Source organism: Pleuronectes platessa, chromosome 17 (genome assembly GCF_947347685.1).
Source record: "Pleuronectes platessa chromosome 17, fPlePla1.1, whole genome shotgun sequence".
Lineage (NCBI taxonomy): Eukaryota > Metazoa > Chordata > Actinopteri > Pleuronectiformes > Pleuronectidae > Pleuronectes > Pleuronectes platessa.
In genome coordinates, this window is record NC_070642.1 from 15,670,474 (window position 1) to 15,693,137 (window position 22,664).

The following is a 22,664-nucleotide window of genomic DNA, read 5'->3' on the forward strand; positions in this document are numbered from 1 at the left end:
AGCAAAGCCCTCAGGTAAAAACCGCTGTTAGTGGCCCGAACCTTATTTCTTAAGTGTCAGTATCTTCTCCTCTAATCGTGCAGTCGGTACATATTATGTATGGATGAGGAGTGAAAGGCGGGATTCATCCTCGTGAATTTTTAACCAGGGATTGAAGAGTCGACTTACAACTGATCATCCTTCTCCGTCCTCTCAACTTTTCTTTTTACCTCTCAGTTTCTATTTTCCATCATTTTCTGCTTCATCCCCTTGCTGCCATTACTTTTCTTCTCCTCTCCCGAATGTCTGTAGTGACTTTGCAGCATCTTTGCCCCCCCGTCTCGTCCGTCCCCGTTCCCCCCCCTCCCGCTCGGCTCCTCTTCAGATGCTGCGTCTCAGGGTCGCTGCGTTGGACGGCGGTGCTTTCTAAATGTCAGAGACTGTCAAGCGCCTCCGTAAGAACACAACCGCCCTTAAGTCGCTGCTGGCCAACCTGTCCATCACATCAGGGTTGTCACAACTCATCAGCCGTGACGTTTAACCCGTGAACCACTTGTCACGATGACAGAGCAGTGGCCAGTGATATGATTGTGTCCGATGGGTATTCACTGCATTTGTGATTGGAGGAGACATTGGAAGGAGGTGAAGTGTTTTAGCATTTACGCTCATCTTGATTTGATATTGGAAAGAATGCATCATAAGCTTTCCTGTTTTTAACTATGTGATGATTAACATTTTGCGACCTTGCTGACTTATCGCAAAATTCTGTTATCATCGTGTTAATACTGCAAGACTCAGTGTCAGGGACTTCAAGGACAGTCTGAAAAATATAATTTGAGAGTTGACTGCTAAGTTATTGAAAAGAAGAAAGATGATATATCCTGTGCACGTGTTGATGCACGTGCTTGTAAAATAACTTTGATAGTCTATAAGCCAAACAATCAATTCTTTCATCACCGAGAAGAAATTAAAAAAAAAAATGACCCTGCAGGCATAATGTACTTTAGTGATATTGATGAGACACTAACGCTTCTCGAGGCAGCAAAGTGTTAAAGCTGAGGAGAAATTCATCACGCGCTTGTTTGGACTCTCTGAAGGTTAATTATCTCAGCATACTGGAGTCATGAGACCCTAGTGGTTTCTTCAAAGGACGGGAATTTAATCTAAAAACGTTATGATGTGCCTTTAAACATTAGTAGTAATAATACATGGTGTGTAAGTACTTAATAAACTCAGACGTATAAAATCACCTGTAAAATGGTTCCTGGAAATAAAAAATGGGCACAGACGAGGTCACCATCCGGAAGCGTGTGTGTATTTATGTGTGTGTGTGTGTGGGCAGCTGCGGATATTAATTGCTTGTTTATAGTTTGTGCGTCTGTGTGTGATACCCTGCTGGTGTAAAGCGTCAGGTGCTCGGCGGGGTTCACACCTGTGGCCCAGTGTAGGGGAAGCCTCAGAGGCAGAGCGAGTGACCCAAAATAGTGAGTGTTTAGTCGGAGGGCAGCAGACAGAGAGAGAAATAGACACAGAGAGAGAAACGGGGGGAGGGAGGGAGGGAGGGAGGGAGGGAGGGAGGGAGAGAGAGAGAGAGAGAGAGAGAGAGAGAGAGAGAGAGAGAGAGAGAGAGAGAGAGAGAGAGAGAGAGAGAGGAGAGAGAGAGAGAGAGGAGAGAGAGATAGATAGATAGATAGATAGATAGATAGATAGATAGATAGATAGATAGATAGATAGATAGATAGATAGATAGATAGATAGATAGATAGATAGATAGATAGATAGATAGATAGATAGATAGATAGATAGATAGATAGATAGATAGATAGATAGATAGATAGATAGATAGATAGAGAGAGAGAGAGAGAGAGAACATCAGCCTCTTTGTGTCCTTCCTCTGCCCTGTGCACAGTCCTTCAGGCGCACGGACACATTTAGACACAAACAAAACGCCGTCTGTTTGCATGCAACGTGGCAGTCGACAACAAAACTTGCATTCACACACAGGCGGAAAAAACTGTGACACTGCCCCCTGCTCTGAGAGCCTCGGTTCATGTTGCACCAGAGCGAGTGTGACAGCCTAATTGAGGAGGGAGAGGACAAACTGAGAGAGAAAGAAAAGGGAGAGTGGCAGCAAGATGGACACTTTGCCTCTGCAGGCTTCCGCATCACTTGCACTTCAGTGGGTGTGTGTGTGTGTGTGTGTGTGTGTGTGTGGGTGTGTGTGTGTGTGTGTACCTCTCTTTGCTGAACTTAAGGGAGTGAAGGATGGCCGGTCTCTTCTGCCTCAGGTTCCACAGGTGGACGCTGTCATCGGCCAGAGCACTCACCAGCGCTCCCTGTCATAAAAGAGGAGATATTTAATCTGATATTCAAGATTACAGATGATGATAAAACAATAACGCATCTATCATAATTGTAATGCATGCAGGTACCAACGACAGAGACGTCCACAGACTGCACATTTAGTTTCTGACGTGCATGAGTCAGACCTCGCTCTCTGGAAGGGGATTTTAAATCAGGCCGCTTCCTCCCAGGTCGCGATGATGATTCATTAGATGTATATGAGTGTATGTGTGCACGTAGGAGGCACTAAAACCTTCTCTCTCTCCCTCAGGGTATGTTTGAGCTGCTGAGTCACAGTCACTAACACACACACACTCAGAGACACACACACACACAGACACACACACACACACACACACACTCAGAGACGCACACACGACGGACCACGAAATGCTGAATTTCTCATACATATAAAGTTTGTCAGAAAAAGTGAGTCAAACTCTGCTCTGCTCTTTTCCATATAAATCAGAAAGTGCTGTCTGTATTCAATACAAGTTCCAGCTTGTCACTCAACACTTGACAATGCGACAGGAAGAGAAGTGTCTGAATTTTATCTGGATCTATCAATTGCTGGATGAGTTATTGGTTTCCACATATCAGTGATGTGTTACACTATGACCACAGCTTATTTGAATGTAGTCCTAATGTTATGTTGTTAATAGTAATAATAGTTTTTAGATACTGGAAATGAATGTACAGTAATTTTTCATTTTTTTGTTTTAACAAGAGAACATCTGACTAAAAGATGTCAGAAAGACACAGAGGACAGGTTTCTTGGTTTGAGTGATACAGACTTTAACATCACGATTCACCAGAAACATCAGACCAGACTTTGGGCTTTTTAACTTTGACGAAAAACCTAAATGACACACTAGGGCCAAGAAACACTACAAATCATCACGTGTCCTGAAGCGTCAATATTTAATGTTTCAATACAAACAGCCATGACATGTCTAAAATTAGCACGTAGCGGACTGTCAGGGCCAACTCTCAGACCTCAGTACAGTCTTAAAAACGTAATGCTGAGAAGACAGTAGTCCTCTGTACTCACAATCTACTAAGAACCACTACCCAGCTCTACTGAATCCAGGGGAATTTGGTCAAATGACCGTTTCGGCAGCGACGGCTCTCTGTGTTAAACATGGAACGAGAGGAGAGAGAGGAGCAGATAGGCAGCTGAGCTGTTTCAACCAGTGAGATCATTCATCCAGCCTCACTTGCACAGCACACACAGTAGGAACCTTTTTTTTTTTTTTTTTTCACATTAGACGGGTGGAAATGCGATTACCAGGGAGGAACATCCATGAATCAGCCCGTAGGTCCTTCTACAGACTAAAGTGGAACACCAGGGAAGAATAAGAACTTTTTTTTTTTTCTTTCAATAACACAATTACCCCTGGAGTTACCCGCCTTTGTAACACAGCGCTACCCACTGGTGAGAACGGACATGTCACTGGAGAAACTGAGCACTTACCTCATTGATGAGAAACTGCAGCTGGATGACGGCAGCTCCGCTCTCGTGCTGACAGTAACACTCCACACCTGGACGGCCAAAACTGAAAGTTACTCTGTCAAGGAGCATATGGTAGCACACAGGGAATTCATCACCAGGACCAGTAGTGCCTTTGTGGATTTGTAGCCCAGTTATTCCACCACGTCTTTTTTATTTTTTTTGGCAAATATGGTAACCAGGAAAAAGCGCCTCAGCGTTTTAAGGACATTTGCTGCTCGCTTCACCCGATTCAAAGGTCGTGACATCTGTTAGCTGGTTACCTACGGGGAAGGATAATGGAATATCCACGGTGACATTTTTATGGTCTACCGGCAGAGCTTGAAGATATTCATCACCAACAACAAGGGAGGCTCTTCACATTGCAGCAATGTGCCCTTTCAGAAGCCCCAGCATGCCCCGTACATCCCATTCCTTTCCCGAAAGCACAAATAGATGAAAATATTGTAATTATGCAACAACTCGTTCTGTCAACCCAGCCTGTCGGGTTTTCTCTTGCCACTGTCACCATGTGTCTGTTGTTGGCTGTATGGGTCTCTTGTAAATAATATCATAAGGAGTACAGTTTGGACCTGGCCTACATGAGATTACTCTATTCTGATTTGACGCTATATAACTTGAACTGACTTTCCTCATGGGTCCTGCAGTTTTAAGCATTTTTGAGAATAGGTTCTTCAAATTGTAGGCACACCGGGGCCAATTACCAAACAGTGTGTGCAATTCAAGTGTTCATAACGACTTGGAACTACGGCTGTTATCCAGGAGAAAGTGGCATGTTAGACAAAAGAACGAGAGATTGCAGGGGGATCGATAAATCTGAAAGAAGATGAAGACGACGGAGGAAACAGGTCTGAGGATGGAGGTTGGTCGAGGGGGAAAAAAAGGAAGGAGAGGAAAAAGGAAAGGAGGAACAAGCGACAGAGAATAATGAGCTCCTCTTCCGGGTAAGAGTGAATAGGTGAGCTTACTGATAATATCCATTCATTCCGCCAGTGACTCCAGGGACTGAGGTGGGGGGGGGGTGGTGACAGTTTTTCATACAGGGGGCACATAGAGGTATAACACCCCAGGCGCGACACTATTACTCATTATTAGTGTATATGTGAGTGTGTACAAGTGTGTGTGTGTGTGTGTGTGTATATAAGGGCACGAGGTGGTGTGTGTTCCTGCACGTGACCAGGTACTGTAAATTGCCTACAGTGCTTTCCAACTGAAACACAGTTTGAGAGCATGCAGCTCCTTATGAATACAGATTGATCAGGATGAACATGTGCATTTACATCCATGCAGAAACCCCATCAACTGTGGGTAATGATGATGGAAGCAACAAACAAGCAGAGCCCCCCCCCCCCCCCCCCCCCCCCCCCCCCACAATGATCTAATTCAAACGCCAACAGCCGAGTCCTCCTCTCTCCCGCGGCGCACACTGCTCCATCAGCCCCACAGAAACCCACAAGAGTAATTTATTAAGCTGTAATGTGTGTAACCATTCCTGAGGTGTGCTGGGACCGTCCCAGTGGATAAAGGCAGCCTGCACCACACAGGGCTCGTTTCTCTGCAGCCACACGTCCTCCTATACCTTCATTTTACCTTGAAACTGAAGAAAACTGTGTTTTATCCCTTTGTTCTCCCCTTACTGGGTCCAATCTCATTCCCTGGCTTTTATTTCATATTCGACATCAAGGTGTTGCAATCGATATGCCTCTCGTCTTGTAGGGACGACTCCAGAGAATTAGAGGGGAAATCGGAGAGGCCGCCCCCCATCCCCACCATCAGAGTGCCCAAGTTTCAATTGATCATGACAGCTTTAAGCACAGCCCCAATACGGAGACTTGCAACATCCACAGGTGTAGTTTTGCAGCGTGCCGTTCCCATTCCTGTTCTGTCCATAAAAGCAAAATGCCTAAAAACATATCTTTGGAAGACGAGGACTCAGAGAGTACATATCTCGCTCAATCTCACGATGACGAAGTGAAAAAAATGCCAAGATCTGCTCCAAAATGTAATACTTTCTTTCTGTGGGTCAGGCCCCACCCCTCCGCGGGGTATCACGGGAATTGGTTCAGTAGTTTTTGAGCAATCCTGCTGATGAAAACATCACCTCCTTGGCTGAGGGAAATATTGGCTGACTCAGCAGCTTCTTTGCATATTTCAGCTCAGTGTGTTGGTCTGGATTCACTCTCACCAGGCTCATCAGCATCATTTTCATCTGTTTTCAAAAAGAGGGGTAAAAAAAACAAAAAACGTTGTACACTTTCTGCCGGGTCCCAAACATCAGACACACACAGTCGGCGACCAGCTGGTGAACACACTGGAGCCTTTACAGAGAGCCAGATATTTCCCTCGGGAGTGAGTGGAGCCTGGATTGGAGCTGAAAGGACGGTGATAACTGGTTTTGCATTCTTTCAGATGCCGGTTATCAAAAACTCACAATGGTGAATATCTCATTTGTTCTGTAAATTACTTTGGAGGTGCTGCATGTGATATTAAAGCCCTGAACCTCAATCTGAGAGACTCATGGCTATGAATCCAACCTTCATCTTCAACACAAAGAGCTTTGGTTTGATCTTAAACCATCATCTTCTCAAAGGACATGCTGGTTCTCTTTCAATCAGCTAGCAGAATGGTACAGTAGTCTCTGTTCTGCCTGCCCTTTGCATTCAATGCTCTTGACACTCAATTAAAGGAATAACCCTAATCTAATCCTAACCCCGGATTTCAGCCGGTAAACCGTCTGGGGGAATTAACAACACCAACACCAAGTCGGACAGGATCAGAATCTCCAGCTGTAGCTTTCTCCATCTTTCACCTCCCGGAAAAATCCTGAAGGTGTAACTTTCTAGTTAACAAACACTGCAGGACACAGAGGAAGCAGACTTGTAACTTTGGTACGTTTTCACCATTACATTACTGGGACAAAAGTTCAATCACTGGTGTCAACATCTATATGGAAAGTGAAGCAACCCTTACTACAGCGAAATAAGTAGAGCAAGGACGATATATTGTTTGGCTAATAAGGTTTGTGGTGGACGAGACATTTATAGAATTTATTCCAAGAACAGCTGTATCCTGGACACCAAAATCATTTTGTTCTAATTCGCTCTATGAGCATCAGCTTCATCAATATCTGACATTGTTAGTTGTGCCTGAGAAGCGGTGAACCAGTCATTTCTCCAGCACCAACATTGACAGGATGCACCGTCCTCATGTAGCCTGCAGCTCCCTGATCTGCTTCTACACTGCAGTGCGCCACGTATCCCTCGAGGGTTACCACAGTAACCAAAAACACATGGGTCAATGATGCCTGAACACACAAACCCGAGCTGACCACTTGAAAATAACAGTGTCAATATACAGTCATTACTATTGGATCTGTGAAAGGGGAGAGAGGAAGAAACAAATAAAGCTGGAAAAATTCCTAGAAAGCTAAAATCAACTCCTTGACCTGGGAGAGAGACACAGGGAGAGAATTGAAAAAGCCAGAGGCTCATATTTGTATTTTTTTGTTTTGCATTCACACACACGTCCTTATGAGTTCATCAAATACCACACACAAGACACATTTCTCATAATAAACAGCAGAAATGTGTCACAAACATGCAGAGGAAGTTCACTGAGGAATATTGATGTTTGCAGGTCTCAGCTCCGTCTCAAATAAATTTGAAACATGCCGAGTAAGAGGTCACTGCTGCACTGAAGCGCCATGCACTGGAAAACAAAAGGTTCTCTGAATTTAAGAGAGAGGCAAAGCAAGCAGCAATCCACTGTACCAGCGAGCGGATGAGGACTCCAGTGCTGACCTAGTACTCTCACTTGACCTACTACGGCCGCCCTCGTCCAGGATACCGCTGCTGGCCAAAGTCTTGTGAAGGGACACTGAGCAAGCTTAGATCAGCTTATTTAATTGGGATCATAATGTTCTGTATTCTGGATCAAAAAGCTTTAATTATGTTTCTGAACCCAGAAAGGGGAAGTGATGAGAGAGAAAATGGTGCTTGTGTCATTGCTATTGGCCAAAACACCAGAGATAGTCTCCAAACCTCTGAACATCAACGAGTCACTCATTGCAGATGAAGGTTATAACATATCCATTATCTGCTCCTTAGCCTTTGAGGGTCTCGGGGGGGAGGGCGAGAGGCGGGGTTCAGCCTGGACTTGTCACCAGGGTGTCACAGGGCAACATCGAAGACAAACAGCCACTTACACAAACTGTCAATAAAGTCTCCAATTAACCTGACCCTGATCTGCACGTCTTCGGATTGTGCAAGGGAGCCGGAGAAAGCACCCAGAGAAAACCCACGCAGACAGAGAGAGAACCTGTACACTCCACAGAGAGAGAGACCGGCTGAATACAGCAATGTTGCATCTACCAGTAAATCTCTAGAAAAGCAAATGTGACTACAAACTGTTTTACTAATGCTTGATGTTATTCTTAGACATTGCAGCTGTGTCAAAATTCAAGGTCCACATCCTTGAAGACTGTTTTTGGCACAGTAACACAACCAGACTGTTCCATTCCCATGGATCCTTTGTGAAATCAGTCGCTACATTCCCGAGCAATTTAAGATTGAATGGGCGGATCCTTCTCGGGCAATTATCCCAGGATCTCGACCCCCCCCAGCCAAAGATAAGTAAGTGCAATGACTCAAAATAGCTTAAGATTGAGGGTTAAGGGCCGGAACAGTCTACATGGTCTACGAAGGCGTAGGATTTACATAATCAACTCACAAAATCCTCGGGAGTAGGAAGGTCCCTCACACACGCAACAGATTCCGAATGACGGCAACAAAGAACTACATCGGCTGCCACAACTGCAGCAAGAGCTATGAGATCTGACAGCCTGCGTGAATGGTAAAAACTTTACGGACCACAGTAAGCGCTTAAAGTGGTGCAATAGTCCACGCGTGCACGGGGCAAACAGCACTGCAGGTTGCACTTCACTCACCATAGCTCGAGATCTCTCTGAGAAGTGTGTGAAACTGATTTTGCTTCGTTATGAAACTGTGGTGGGGCAAATTAGAATATGATGAGCCACCACGCTCTCTAGATGATTAACAGGAAACACTGATATGGTTCCATCTTTACACAGAAAGTTTCGGAGCATCCTTTATTTATATATAACTATGATGTGCAGCAGCGTGTGGTGTGAGTCAGCTGGGCTTCGGGCCCGGTGACAGCGCATTCCATCCGACTCAAAGTGACTTAATTGAAAACTCTTTCCCAACGTTGCCTGGCAACCTAATCTTCCCGGGCCTCAGAAGGAGAGAGGAAAGGATTTAAGGTTGTGCTTTTTAAAACTGCTCATATTGCCTCCTCTCTGAAGACAGGCGGCCATCCCACAAGCATATAATCATGAAGCGCACACACACACACATCGACACACAAAAAAACAACAACTGGACAAAATACATTCACACCATCAAAGAGAGAAACACTGGCATTTGTTCATGTGTTTCAAGTGGATGTTGCCATTCTAATTACCATAGAAATGAGGGCATTCCTCCAATGTGAGGAGAACAAGCTCTGTCTTAAGTCCAAAGAAGCCACATCCATAGACCGCCTTTGAACACTAGAACTTTACGTTTTCAATTTGCGCACAAAATAATCTCAGTGCAAATACTGGAAATTTGAATTGATTTTGCACTCTGAAGAGGTGGAGAAGTTGGTGTACCACTAAAAATACAAACACAAGATGAGAATAATTGTATCATCTTTCCTTTGGGACTGGGTCAGTGTTATCTTTTGGAAACATGCAATTTCCTTCTGCGGATTTTATGGAAATTTAATTCAATTATATTAGAATATAAACTAAGCTATTGACCCTGTTGAACAATAATTTTTTTGCCCCCTGAGGTAAAATGTGGAAATGCATGTTAAAAGTTAAATTTATTTGTAATTTTTCACAAATAAATAAAAGCAGGTAAAAAGGATTATCCCTGCAGTTCATACAAGGATTGATTCAATTCCTGTTCGTTCATTGAAGTGATTTACTGTTTAATTATAACAAAATATGGCAAAAGTCATTAAATGCGTTTATTTACATAACTAACTACTTAAGGATTTTACATAAGAGTCACTGATTAATAATTATTATTGTTCAGCTTTTAAAAACTAATTATTAATCAGTGCAGATGAACACGAATGTTTTGCAAATGAGACGTTTAAAAATGATAATTATTAAAAAGTTTTGCGGAGAAAGAAACCCCAGACTCCATCTCAAAAGAATCACACAGCCCAGTGTTATTGATTTAATCGCCTCTCATGTTGCTCTCCATATCTGATGGTAATTCAGTCTTTACCCGGTGCGTGAAAGCTTTTACATTTGCTTTTGAAAAACCCCTGGCACTGGTTTACCACTGCTGTGTCAAAATGTGTTTTCCTTTAAAATACATGTTTCCTCTGGCAGTGCGTCTTTGCCTCAATTTCACGCCAGAGTGGGAAATAATACAATTTCAATTTCTGTGGGTTGTTTTCACATCATTGGCTTTTTGACACGATAAAATAACAAATGACAAAAATATATTTCATGGGATTACATAAAGGGGGACAGCAGAAGAGTTGGAGTACCTACAAGAAAAACGGTTATTTAATTTTTATGATATTTGATTGAAGGTGAATTAGCTTACATGTAATTCACTGAATGGTTAACCACAATATTTCCTTGGGGGGAAAACATTTTGGACGACGAGGATGGATTTTATGCCATTTTATGAATTCTATGGAGCTTTATGGAACAGACAGAAGACGATAGAAACCCAGATGTCACATTAATGGTCACGGTGTAATTGACAAGTAATTACTAAGTGATGAACAAATGGGTTTTCGCATATTTTTAAATATATCGCGGGACAAAAATATACTGCAGACCTGACATAAAGTTACTCCATGGGCCCTGAGGTCGATCCACATGTGACATTTTAACAAAGCATGGTCTCTGTCCCGCCACACTCACCACGCTGCACTGACACTAAAAGTGGACAGACTGACTGCAGGCAGCGATAGCAGCAAGACAAGTAAACAGGAAGACGGCGATTGAAACGCAGAAAGTGGGTCAGCCTCACGTCCTGTCAAGTCCGATGAAATTTTCCTGAGCTGCTCCGGAAGTCAAAGATGACTTATAAATCACTTTTAAACTGCTTCTTCGTTTTTTTATTTTATTTATTTCCGTACAAGCCACGGGCAACTCTCCTGACAAATAAAGGTGAGTCACTGGGCATCCGACAAGGCAGAGTTGTCATCGAGAGAACTGGCCGGGTACGGTGGGAAACAGACGGCAGGTTTTATAAAACCCTGTCCAGGAATAGAGCTGATCTTGATAAGTGTAATTGAATAGGGAACAGGCTGTAGTTCACATGGGAGAGGGGCTGGTTTTCAGCTCACGTCTAACATATCATACATCTGTATATTTTGTACATCTGTGAATGGAATAAATAGAAGAAATGAAGGAGAGGATGCAGCTTTAAGGAAAAAAAAAAAAAAGGAAAGCTCAAGACAGAGGGTGGACGAAGAAGTCAAGAGACCGTGAGCCAGAGCAATGAAAAAAAATGATGGACAAGATAAAGAAATGAATTTGGAGAGGAGGAAACAAGAGATATAACAGAGGGGGGAGATAGTAGAGTAAGAGAAAAGGGTGATTAATGGGAGATAAAGGGGAGAAGGAAGAAGGGAGAAGCACTCAGAGAAAGCGGCAGAGAAGAGCCAGCCTGGGAGCGCTGGGTTGCTATGACGTTCAGCCTGAGGTGACGTCAAAGCCAGCCACTCATACATCACCCTGCCCCAGAGCGGGGCGGGGCCACGGGGCACAGGCTGCTCTGCGCTGGACCCACAGACAGGAATGAGGCGACGGAATTCGGAAGAACAGAGGGAACGCAGGAAAGGCATTCCAAGGATAGTGATTAAAGAAATGGAAGACAGAAATTGAGGGGGGGAAAGGAGGAGAGGAGAATGTCTTGTATATCAAGGAAATAATGGATGAACAACAAGCTTGCCGTTCCTGCAAACCCCCCCATCGTATTACCCACACTTACTCAGCACTTACTTGGAGGTGAAATCCTACAAATCATCCATAATGCCGCAGCCCAATTTGACCTCAACCTGCCTGAACGCTCCCATGTCACCCATCTCCCGCCCTCCCTCCGGCTGCCTGCAGCTGTTTGCTTCACGTTTACAGGCTGCTGAGGGAGCCGCATTTCCATTCCTCCAGGCCACGGTTCAGCCCCCTGCACCGCGGCCGGCACTCAGCTATTACCAAGCACTTTGCTCCGTACCTTCCCTAACCGAGCATTTTGTCGCCAACCCTGACTTTGCACATTTGATGATGTTTTAACAGTTTTTTTTTGTATGTGCATCATTTCACAGGAATAAAAATGCTCTTAACACCTTTTAATGTTTTGATTAATATATTCTTTATATGACACATTCCAGCCCCCGTACAGCCTCGCCGGTTCAGCCCAAAGTCCTCCATTTGGACACGTCTCTCGAGGCAGTCATGCGTCAGATCACTGTTCGACTTGTTTTTTTCTGGCTTTACAACAGTGTCGGGATAAAAGCGTATCGAGTGCGTCCACCAGGGAGCTGTCTTTACAATGCTGACATGGTTTTCCTGGTTTATATGAAAAAAAACATGCTCTGGACAAAGAGGGTAGGGCATCTTTTTAGCTGAGGCAGCACATCGGTCAAAGAAATTTGAAAACGTCTCAACTTGGAGCAAAACTGTGCTTAATACGGGTCTACAGCTGTCGCTTAGCAACAGCAAGAACAATGACTAGCATGGCACCAAGCTGCAAGCTACAACAGCTCACCGGACATAGGTCCCTGCACCCTGAGCTTCAGATATGTCCACATTGCAGCTGTAAAGGGGCCCGATGGCTTGTTCATGTTAATTTATTTTCCTTCCCCCCTCCCCTGTCCGGCGTATTCAGGCAGCGCCAGATCCATCAATGACAGGAGACGCACCAGGAAGTCGTGAGATTCATGCTCCTTCCTGAATATCAAGAGTCATGCATGAAAAAAGGACATACGAGCATTGTCAAACTGAAACGCAAGCAAATAACACACAATCGCAACCTGCAGGCGATTGTCACATAGCTTTATTGCGCACGGCAAAGAAAATCCTAGAGTTGAGCAAACTACTGATTCATTTGTTCAACACCGTACTTGTATAAATAATCTCCCTTGACACATTTGATTTATTATGCAGGCAAACAATTAAACTGCGATGGGGCCGCCGAGTATTTGTCGCTGCCTCAGCTTCCACACAATCACCTTGGAAAGCCTTACGACACACACACACACACACAGACACACACCTAAATCCATTAGAGCCCATGTCCCCCAGATTCATCTAGATGACATTCTTGACAGTGGCCATTTGCTGAGGTGCACAGTTCAACGTTTGTGGTAATCCACAGTCATGTGAAAAACGAGCCGTGTTGGGAGAGTTCGCAGGTAGAAGGAGGCTGATCAGAGGCTAAAAGACAACACAGCAAACTGATGAATCCGCCTGTGGTTTCCTATTCATTTTAATGACACAAGATACGAATATCAGAGATGAATACTACTGGAGTAAAACTTGAATACTTTCTTGCGCTAGAATAAAAATATTACAAACAACTAAGCTAGTCAACATCCTCTTAGGAGTTTGAGGGTCGAATCCTTTGGAGGCTGATTTTGAATTTTGCCAACAAATGCAACCTTCCATTCCAATGCAACGAAGGGTGAAATGAGTGGATCTTTCTTAAGCCAACTTATCCCAGGGTTCATTGCATGGAGTTGACAATGCTATTCAGGTAGCTATTCAGGCAGAGAAGATGGAGCAGCTCGAGGTAGTTTACGATACAATAGTGAAGGGTGGAACAGGCTGTTGGTGCAAATGGAAAATTCTGCATTGACCAGTCCCTCTCATTTCGGTTTGGCCTTCACAACCTACAAAGGCTTGGTCCGAGTAGAGCAAGGCCATGCAGCCCCTGAATTGGATATATAGTCTCCCTCACTGACCTGTGTGCGGCACAATACTAAGAAACAAAGAACTGTGTGGCCAGTTGTACTAGGATAACAAGTCTATTGAGAAATATTGTCTATGAATAAGTCTGGGTCAGAGCCTGCACAGGCGAGACTGAGCACAGTGGTGATACCCAGTAAAAGTGTAAACTCCCAAAGCTGTAGGGATGACGTGGATTGTAGATTTCTGGAGCATGGCCAGCGCTGCCCTGTAATAGGGTGTTAATAATCCAGGACATCATATAATTTTAGCAGGACAACTCAGCACCGAAGCTACCGCGGGCCACTCGAAGGCAAATATCTGAAAAGAGTTGAGACAGAGGGAGAGGGAACAGAATAAAAGAGGTTTGAAAATTCAGTGGATTGAAGGCAGGAAAGAGAAAGGGAGGGATGGGTGCAGAGAAGGAGCGAGGATGAGATGGAAGGGTGGCGGGGGGGGGGGGGGGGGGAGCAGAGGGGTGAACTATGAGGGAGCAAATGTAGAGTCAGCAGAACAGCTCCTGGCCAAACCCTGCTGCAAGAGCATGCATAGCATAGAGGCGAAAATGAGAGATGACAAAAAAAATGTGAGGAAGAGGTGAAATCGAAAGAGGCAGGAGGAAGGAGGAGTGCGGCAGAAAGAGAGGGAAGGGAATGAATCTGCTACAGAGAGAGAGAGAGAGAGAGAGATACTTTATTAATGGAAAAGCGAAATGAAAAAAACATTCCATTTCTTTACCCTGAGTATCTTGGACTGGAATTTTTTGCCTCTGTAGCTGTCACTCTGTTAGTGCAACAGACAACGGCTTAACAGAAATCATAAATTCCGCTGTTGTGATAGCGATGCAAAGCCAGTTAAAGGATTATGCTCCAACAGGCGACGCTGCCCGACACAACAGTGAGGCACAAGAATGTCCTGGAGAGTGACAAGTGGCTGCAGCTTCTGCTGAAAAAGTCACTCTGATGTTATTGTGGCCCGTCCAGGACTGAAAACAGGGATTAAGATTGTTACCACTTGGAAGTGACAATGTCCGTATTCCTCACAGGAAATGATTCAATGCCAAACTGAAATAAATAATCGGTTTCGATTATTTTTTTTGCAACGTGGAGCCCTCACACAGGGCACCACATCTGCAGGGTATGAGTTGATGCTATATTACCTTTGGCCCTGTGGATGAGTGCGAGGACAGTAGCTGACCCTAACCATGACTCTGGAGAGCATAAAAAAGCCTCATATATCATTGGTGTAGGCAGATTACGATCAATTGTTATGTTTTACTGTTGGTGGCATTTAGCAGCCGTGTGGGACAGCATCATCATTTCCAGCTAAATACTCCAAACAGACATGTTTATGTTCATGTGATAGAGCCCTCTAGTGGCCGTATAGGCGGTAAGGGTAGAGGGCAAGCTGTGTACCTACTGGGAATCAGGCATTTCATGAGAAAGGGAGCGGAAATATGAGATTTTAATTGATAACTATGCAGTAATGCTTTCAGAGCCATTCTTAATTTCTGGTCCTGAGACAATGCCTGATCAATTTTCTGTGTTATTTGTATTCCTTTGCTTTAACACAGGATATTTACTTTCAGTGACAGAGATGCTGCACTGTTGGAGAACAGCCCATGTTTGGGAGAAATATATTGAAGCATATTGTTCCTTTGAAATTTCTATTTTTACAACCAGCGCTGTCAACATCTTTCTTTGGGCAATGAAGCAGTGCTTTTTCCAAATTTTGTTCATGTTGCGAGATTAATCTTGCAATGCATCTCTACTAAAAAAAACATCCCAGCATCGATAAAAGGAATTGATAAACTAAAGACGAGTACATTCCAATGGTTCTCACATTTAGAAACTTTTTCTTTCCCATCTCTATTCCTTATATTTGGCTGCCTAATGATAATCCTATTAACTGATTAGCACGCATCTTGGGAAGCGGCAGAAACAAGCTATGCAAACAACACTCATATATCATCATGTTTTTTAATAAGTGTTCATAATTAATGGCTTATTACATATCCAGTACATACATTAGCATTCATGCTGTTCATATAAATAAAATATAACATTCATACATATAAACAGCATCTAATTATGCTGTGTTTAGATGGATATGGCTTTTGATCTGTGTCTATACTTCACCTCTGTTTTCTTATGTAATACGTGAGATCTGTGATACAAATGAAACATGAGCCACGTCACTGTCCCATGTAGTTCCTCTGAACGATGACAGCTCGTTGCCCTCTCGCACCTCACACGTTTGGCCCATTGCTGCCAGTGGATTGTGTATTCTCAGCAGAGAGCATGTTCAATCCATAAACACACAATCTGATATTCCAAACAATAGGGTATCTAATGCAAACAGGGCAACAGAGAGGAGCAGATACAAAGCTCTCCTTGACATCTGATCAATTTCCCCGTGTAAACACCATGTTTTACAGTGATACATGGTCGTTATTGGATAGGAGAGATGGGGAGAGTCGCTTAAAGGACACATCCGGATTAAATACTTGTGCATCATATATAAAAAATAAACATCCTCTGACTAGTTACGATCGGCGTCTGCTTGACACAACTGAGAAATTAAGGATGGAATGAAAAGAATCCGTCAAGCTATGATAGGGAGGAAAAAGTAAAGTTTCAAAGTTTCAAAGACAAAACTCAAGTGGACATTTTAAAATGACAAGGGAGAGAATCATTTAAGTGCAAACATGGTTTGGCAATATACAGAGAGAAAAGAGAGATGGCGGAAAAAGAGGAAGAGAATGAAGAGATGGGAAGGAAGACACAAGCAACTGGAAGACTAAAAGTCTGTGATTGGGTTTTTCACCCGTATGAATAATGGATGTGGCGAACGGGAGTCAGCATATGCATTTAGATGGTTTTATGTATTACAGGGAGGATAAAAATGTATTAGCATGAAACTTGATGCCAAATTAACCTTTAACACGTTAACACTGGTGAGACAATGCGTCTTTGATTTAAGTCGAGCTCCACGGGCAATTAAAGGCGTCCAAAACTAAGGAGCTTTTCCAATCAAACATGTCTGTTCATCTCATTAGAACAGCTCCAGGTACTGTTCTTCACTGTACCGTGCATTGGCAGGTGTAGTTGGCAAAATAAGTGCAGCACTAACATGAATGGTGCATCACTTACAAAGCTGAAAACACTGCATTAACCAACACAGCCACGAAACCTGCTGCTGGAGCTCTCCTCGTCATTAACACTGTCCCAAAGCAAACAAAATGTACTCCGTGTGTGTGTGTGTGTGTGTGTGTGTGTGTGCTTTTCAGTTTGTTCCTCCTGCACGACACAGACATCACACATTCACCCTCTGGGAGTGATATCTAACAAATCTTTTTAAAAGCTCAGACCACGGGACATGAGCCACTGCTGGCCGCTAATATGTTTCAATGCACCAACCAGTGAGTGCCGAGCCAGGCCCCGTTTTCAAGGACAGGTACCTGTCAGCTAAAAAAGATGGAGCAAGTGGGAGAGATGGGATAGAGTTTGACTTTCTAAAAAACTGCCTCAGACACAAACACACACAAGGTCAGATGATACTTTGGAGACCGACACACCTGGAGGAGGAGAACAGACGCCAGAGTCGCCAAAAAGCAAAGTGGATGCGGATTTCTGTGTGCATCTTAATCTTGATGAAATATAAAATAAATGAAATCATCACACTGGCATCTATGGTAATATTAAGACTGATGGATTGAGTTATCTTTACACCAATCCCTGCTAGTATGAATTCTGTTGTGTCTGCCTCAGGACTAATTAGCGACACCGCTGGTATATTGTATGGTTGTCACTTCGCCAACGGCCCCATGGACGAGGGCACGGTGCCAAACGTGTCATGCAGCATATAAAATATTAATCGGAGTGCTGTCCTTTGCTCTTTGATTAATGCGAGACAGAGGGCCAAGTGTACGCAGCACTGAACTGGAGGCTGCCAGTAAACTTGCATGCACACACATACACACACACACACCTACATATACACACAGATATCGAGGCACCGCTGTGCTGCACTTTGTGAAGCATCTGCATTTTCTCCCCGCCCTGAGGGTGCATGGGTGTGTCACTCAAGGGAAATAAATGCAGTATGAGCTTCTCCCTGAACAGGACAAAATAATGAATGGGTGAAGAGTTGAATATAAAAGTGCATGAGAAAAAATGTCAATACTTTCAAAATGTCATTCTTCCACAGGCACCAGAACATTCCCTCTAAATAGCTGAATCGGTAATAAACACAGTGCATCAGTCTTAGATGCTGCAAATACAAGTCACTAATGTGTTGTAATGATGGAGATAGTTTCATCCGATTAACACACACACACACACACACACACACACGTGGAACAGACCGGCTGGGAAGCATAGAAAGAGAGTGACTGTGGATTCATGGAGATGATGCATTCAATTGGATTAAGCAGCGAGGAGCTCCGGAGAGGAAGATGTCGTGTCTGAATGACAGGATTAATAAAAAATGGACACATTCACACATGCACTTATTCCAACAACCAGCACTTTGATGACTCACGTCCATCTGTGCAACGGGAAGAGAAATGACAGACACCCCTGTGCGTGTTTGTGCGTTAACTCGCTTCTGCCGTCACTGGGATTATACCAGACCGGTTAAGAGAGAAGAGGGGAGGATGGAGAAGAGGCAGACACACAATCACATCACACACCATGCACAGGCCTTCACGGGGAGGCTTCTACAGTGAGGGCATAGTGCAACAAAAGGCAGTTACATAAGTCAAGAGGATTGTCCCTGTTTGTGCGAGTGTGTGTCTGTAGACATGTGCCGTGCAGCGTGGAGGGCGCACAGACCAGGATGGGTTCTGGCTCATCGCTGTGTGACACGCAAAGTGACGACAGTGTGCGAGGAACACACACACACACACACTAAAAGCGCAAAAGGAGCGAGAGCCCGGAAAAAAGAAAGAACGTCTTCCTCGCTCCGCTGCTAATCCCCTCTGTCGCCTCCCTGCCTCTCTCCCTCATTCCATATCTGTCATTTTTATCTCCATCACTTCTCCGTCTGATCTCTCTCTCTCTCTCTCTCTCTCTCTCTCTCTCTCTCTCCTCATGTCCTCCTCATCCTTCTTTTGTTCCGTTGCTCTTCCAGGATGTCGGCTCGCCAACCCAAGCATGACGGCTGATAGTCGACGAGCACATGTGCGCCATACATGCAGACGTGAGCCTCACAAAGGGGAAATACATGAGGTGCAGTAATGTGATTGCAGGGTAATGTTCTTTGGGCTGTACGTGTGTGTTTGTGTGTGTGTGTGTGTTTGTGTCTGTGTGTTACTGAGCGTATGTCTGTATGTATAGAGATTTATTTGCAGCATCTTTCAGTCCTGTCTTCTCTTTCTAGGTATTATAAATCCAAGAATTCCACAATGGATTGGTTGTTTGTTAGTAAGATTTTGCAAAAACCACTGAAGAGAATACCACAAAAAAGGATTTAAAGGATGTGGTATGGGACAGGGAAGACCTCATTACATTCTGATGCTGATCCGGAGCACTGGATTGGGCCTTGGCGGGGGTATGAAGGCTATTCTAGTTTTCCAGAAACTACATCTGATACATTAAATCAAAATATACTGATTATATGTGAAGTAAACTAGGTGAACAGAATACTGAAAAATATGTAGTATTGAATGAAACTACTAGAAAATAGCATAGTATGGTAAATCAATTAGGTTCAAATGTAAATCAAGAATTTTTCTGTTCGCAGTCAAAAAGGTTTTGTCCATATTATTCTTTTTCATGTGCTTGATATGTTACAGTTACTTTGTTCAAATTCATGAACACACAACCGAAATACACACAGAGTTAACGCAACTACGATAAATCCAGAGCGGGTTATTGAAGCAGCTGTAGGGAGATTACACACACGCGTGTAATTTATGTTCAGTTTTTGCGTTACGTTCCATCATCACTCAATCTCTGCATCACATAGTTAATATGCGTTTAGATAAGACTTTCTGCTCTCGGTCTTAAATTATTACCTCTTTCAACACAGCAGCGAAATACGCGCCGGTTTAAAGCTGTCGTGTCTCTGGCAGCCAATCATATGTGTGTGGGGGGGGGGGGGGGGGGGGGGGGAGAAGGAAAAGAAAGACCAGTCGTGTGACAGCTCGAGCTGATGGTGGCTTCAGCGCTCTAGTCATAATGTAAATCAAAAATGGGAGAAGATTAGGACGTTGAAGTTCAACCACTCTATTTGCCCCCTGCGATCAAAGAACAAAGTGAGATTAGGATTAAAAGATCATGCCATGTACAGGCTAACACTATATTAGCCTGGATTAATTGAAGCTGCACTACATATCTTTTTTTGCCTTCTCATTACAAGTGAGACCGTGGAGCATCTGGTATCCTGTATGTTTCTGAAGAGCAAAGAGCCTATTGAGCTAATTGTTCTTGGCATGCAGTGGTGATGATATATTTAAAAGACTAAATGGAATTTAACTGCATCTTCATGCTGATTGCATGTGTTTTGTTTCCCACAGAGTTCTTACAAATGTAGTGAAGCATCAAATACATTTTGCAGAGAGAAAACTCTGGATGTCATCGGTTTTATTTAACATTATTTGAGGAGTGTGTTTGAGGCACAAAACTGCTGCATCACATTAGTGTCCACATCACTGTTCCCAAATAAAAATATTAAAAGACATAAATGGTAGCAGAGGCTGATGTAAAAACTTTCACATATGCTCACAGGGGCGCACACACACACACACACACACACAGACACACAGACACACACACACAGACACACACACACACACACACACACACACACACACACACACACACACGTTGACTGAACACAAGTGCTTCATACCAGGTTCCTCTCTACGTAGTGCCACTCGAGCAGAACGCACACGTAATGCACAAACGCACATTAGGTGTAGGGCGCACGTACAGTACTGTCCATGTGCACAACTCATACAGTAAATGCACACGCACACAGAACAGAACACAGCCCTGCCACAATGGCCTTAGCCATTAAAAATGCATGGCACTGCAGCAACAGTTTCTAAAATTGAGCACCGGGGCCAGCTGCTGATCGGTGCGCGGAGAGAACTGCCTACAGAGAGCAATGTGAGATGTGAAATCTGTCGCACAATGTCATCTTAGTGTAACACAATATGAAACACACTGCCTGTAGAAGTCTACACTAGAGCCACTTGTATGAGAAACCGCCCCTGCTTCATTGTCTGTGATTTACCAGGCAGAGAAGGGGTTAAGAGTGCGTGTTATCTTCCTGGATGCTAATATCGCCGGGTGTGCCGCGGTGCCAGCGAGGGGTAATGCGCTCGCCGTTGTCCTCCCACGTCGTGTTATCTGCAATCATCGACACCCGCGTCTAATGTGAAAGCAAAACTGTTGCCAAGCACCAGACAGGAAGAGAAATCCGGCCAATAGACCCCGATCGAGGCTTAATGGGGGCCTGGTGGCACGGCTAGCCGGGACCTCTTGCACCGCCCTGTTCATCATTCACTCCCGCTGGTGTCTGGGAGATGGCAGGGGCTTCTGGCTTATCAAACAAATTAGCCGCTTCATCACTGGGATAGAAGCAGTGAGGCATAAGCTACAAAGTTGTCCTTTTCTGTCACGGGGTGTCCTCGATATGAATCAAAGAAGCAGCATAGATAAAGAGAGGAGGCTCTGAAGACGGTATGGGGGGGAGGGACAGCAGGGGATCAGGGTGAGAAAAATTGGCGGCTTTTGATCAGGCAGCGGTCTGACTGCTGGAGCCAGTTGTTGCCCCTCCCCGATCTCTGCAGACCCCACCCACACAACACCAGGGCTCTGACTCATGGAGCCGAATGGCTGTGACCACCCTGGCTCCTCTCCATGTGCAGCCACTCCTCCAGGACACTTTATCTCCTTCTAATTTCATCTCCTCCTCCTCTTCACTTTTCTAAACTTAGACGCAACTTCGTCAGTTGGGGGTGATTTCATCCCTCCGCTCTTCCCCCGTCGCATTTTTCTCCCGTCTCCTGTTAACGGCTGGGGACTCGGGCCTGGTTGTGCTGCACCGAATGACAAACCAGAGACACATCTGCAGCTCTTCCATGTGTTTGTGTGTTTTTACAGCTTTGAACTTCGAGGATGCTGCTCGAGAAATCTCTGCTTCTGTTAATCACGGCGTGCTTGCCTTCTGCCGAGTCGGCCAACTCCCACCGGAGGATGCTACAGAAAAACACATACAATATACCGTAGTGCTTTGTCTGCAGACGAGCACAAGTGTAACTCTCTTCTTGTTCCTCCCCCCCATCCTCCCTCCCCTCCCCTCCATACATCTCTTCAAGATTTGAAATGTCTGCCTCAACCTTTGTCCCCCTCCCCCCGTCGTTCCCACATTGCACCGCAAAACATAATCCACATTCGGCTTCAATCAGACGGAAAAGCACAAACAGCCCCTCGGCTCTGTCGGTCACATGCCGGACATAAACAGCGCCTATTGCCAGTTACATGTAAGCCTATATCACACACACACCGACAGGCTGAGGGCTGAGGAAGGGGGGGGAAGGGCTGCGTGCATGACAGCCATGTGGCAGAGCATTAAAGCCTGAGTCATCACGTCATGCGACACGTGTGCCTCTGCCCCTGTAGCATGATGGCATACAGAGGGGCGGCACACAGAGGAGCAAGGGGGGGGGGGGGGAGGGGGGGGTTAGCTATTATCGCAGCTACCGACAGGGCGGAGGAAGCCAAACGTCAAGATTCACGTCGTTCTTATCGACAGGCAGAGGCCGTGCCAAGTCCTCGGCAGAACCACAGCCTCAGTCAGCGAAAGTTGGTCTAGGACAAAGGCTTCACTCGAGCAAAGTCC

General features: G+C 44.6%; 1 protein-coding gene across 2 annotated transcripts in view; it reads right to left on the minus strand.

Moving 5' to 3' along the window:
- The window catches only part of stxbp5a (syntaxin binding protein 5a (tomosyn)), an 87,186-nt gene that overhangs the window by 50,082 nt on the left and 14,440 nt on the right, over positions 1-22,664 (minus strand). For both annotated transcript variants that reach the window (XM_053445870.1, XM_053445871.1), the window contains exons 3-4: positions 3,797-3,878; positions 2,215-2,315 (exon numbers count right to left, since the gene is read on the minus strand). In XM_053445870.1, the coding sequence (XP_053301845.1) occupies positions 2,215-2,315; positions 3,797-3,878 (183 nt within the window). The remainder of the gene's footprint in view (positions 1-2,214; positions 2,316-3,796; positions 3,879-22,664) is intronic.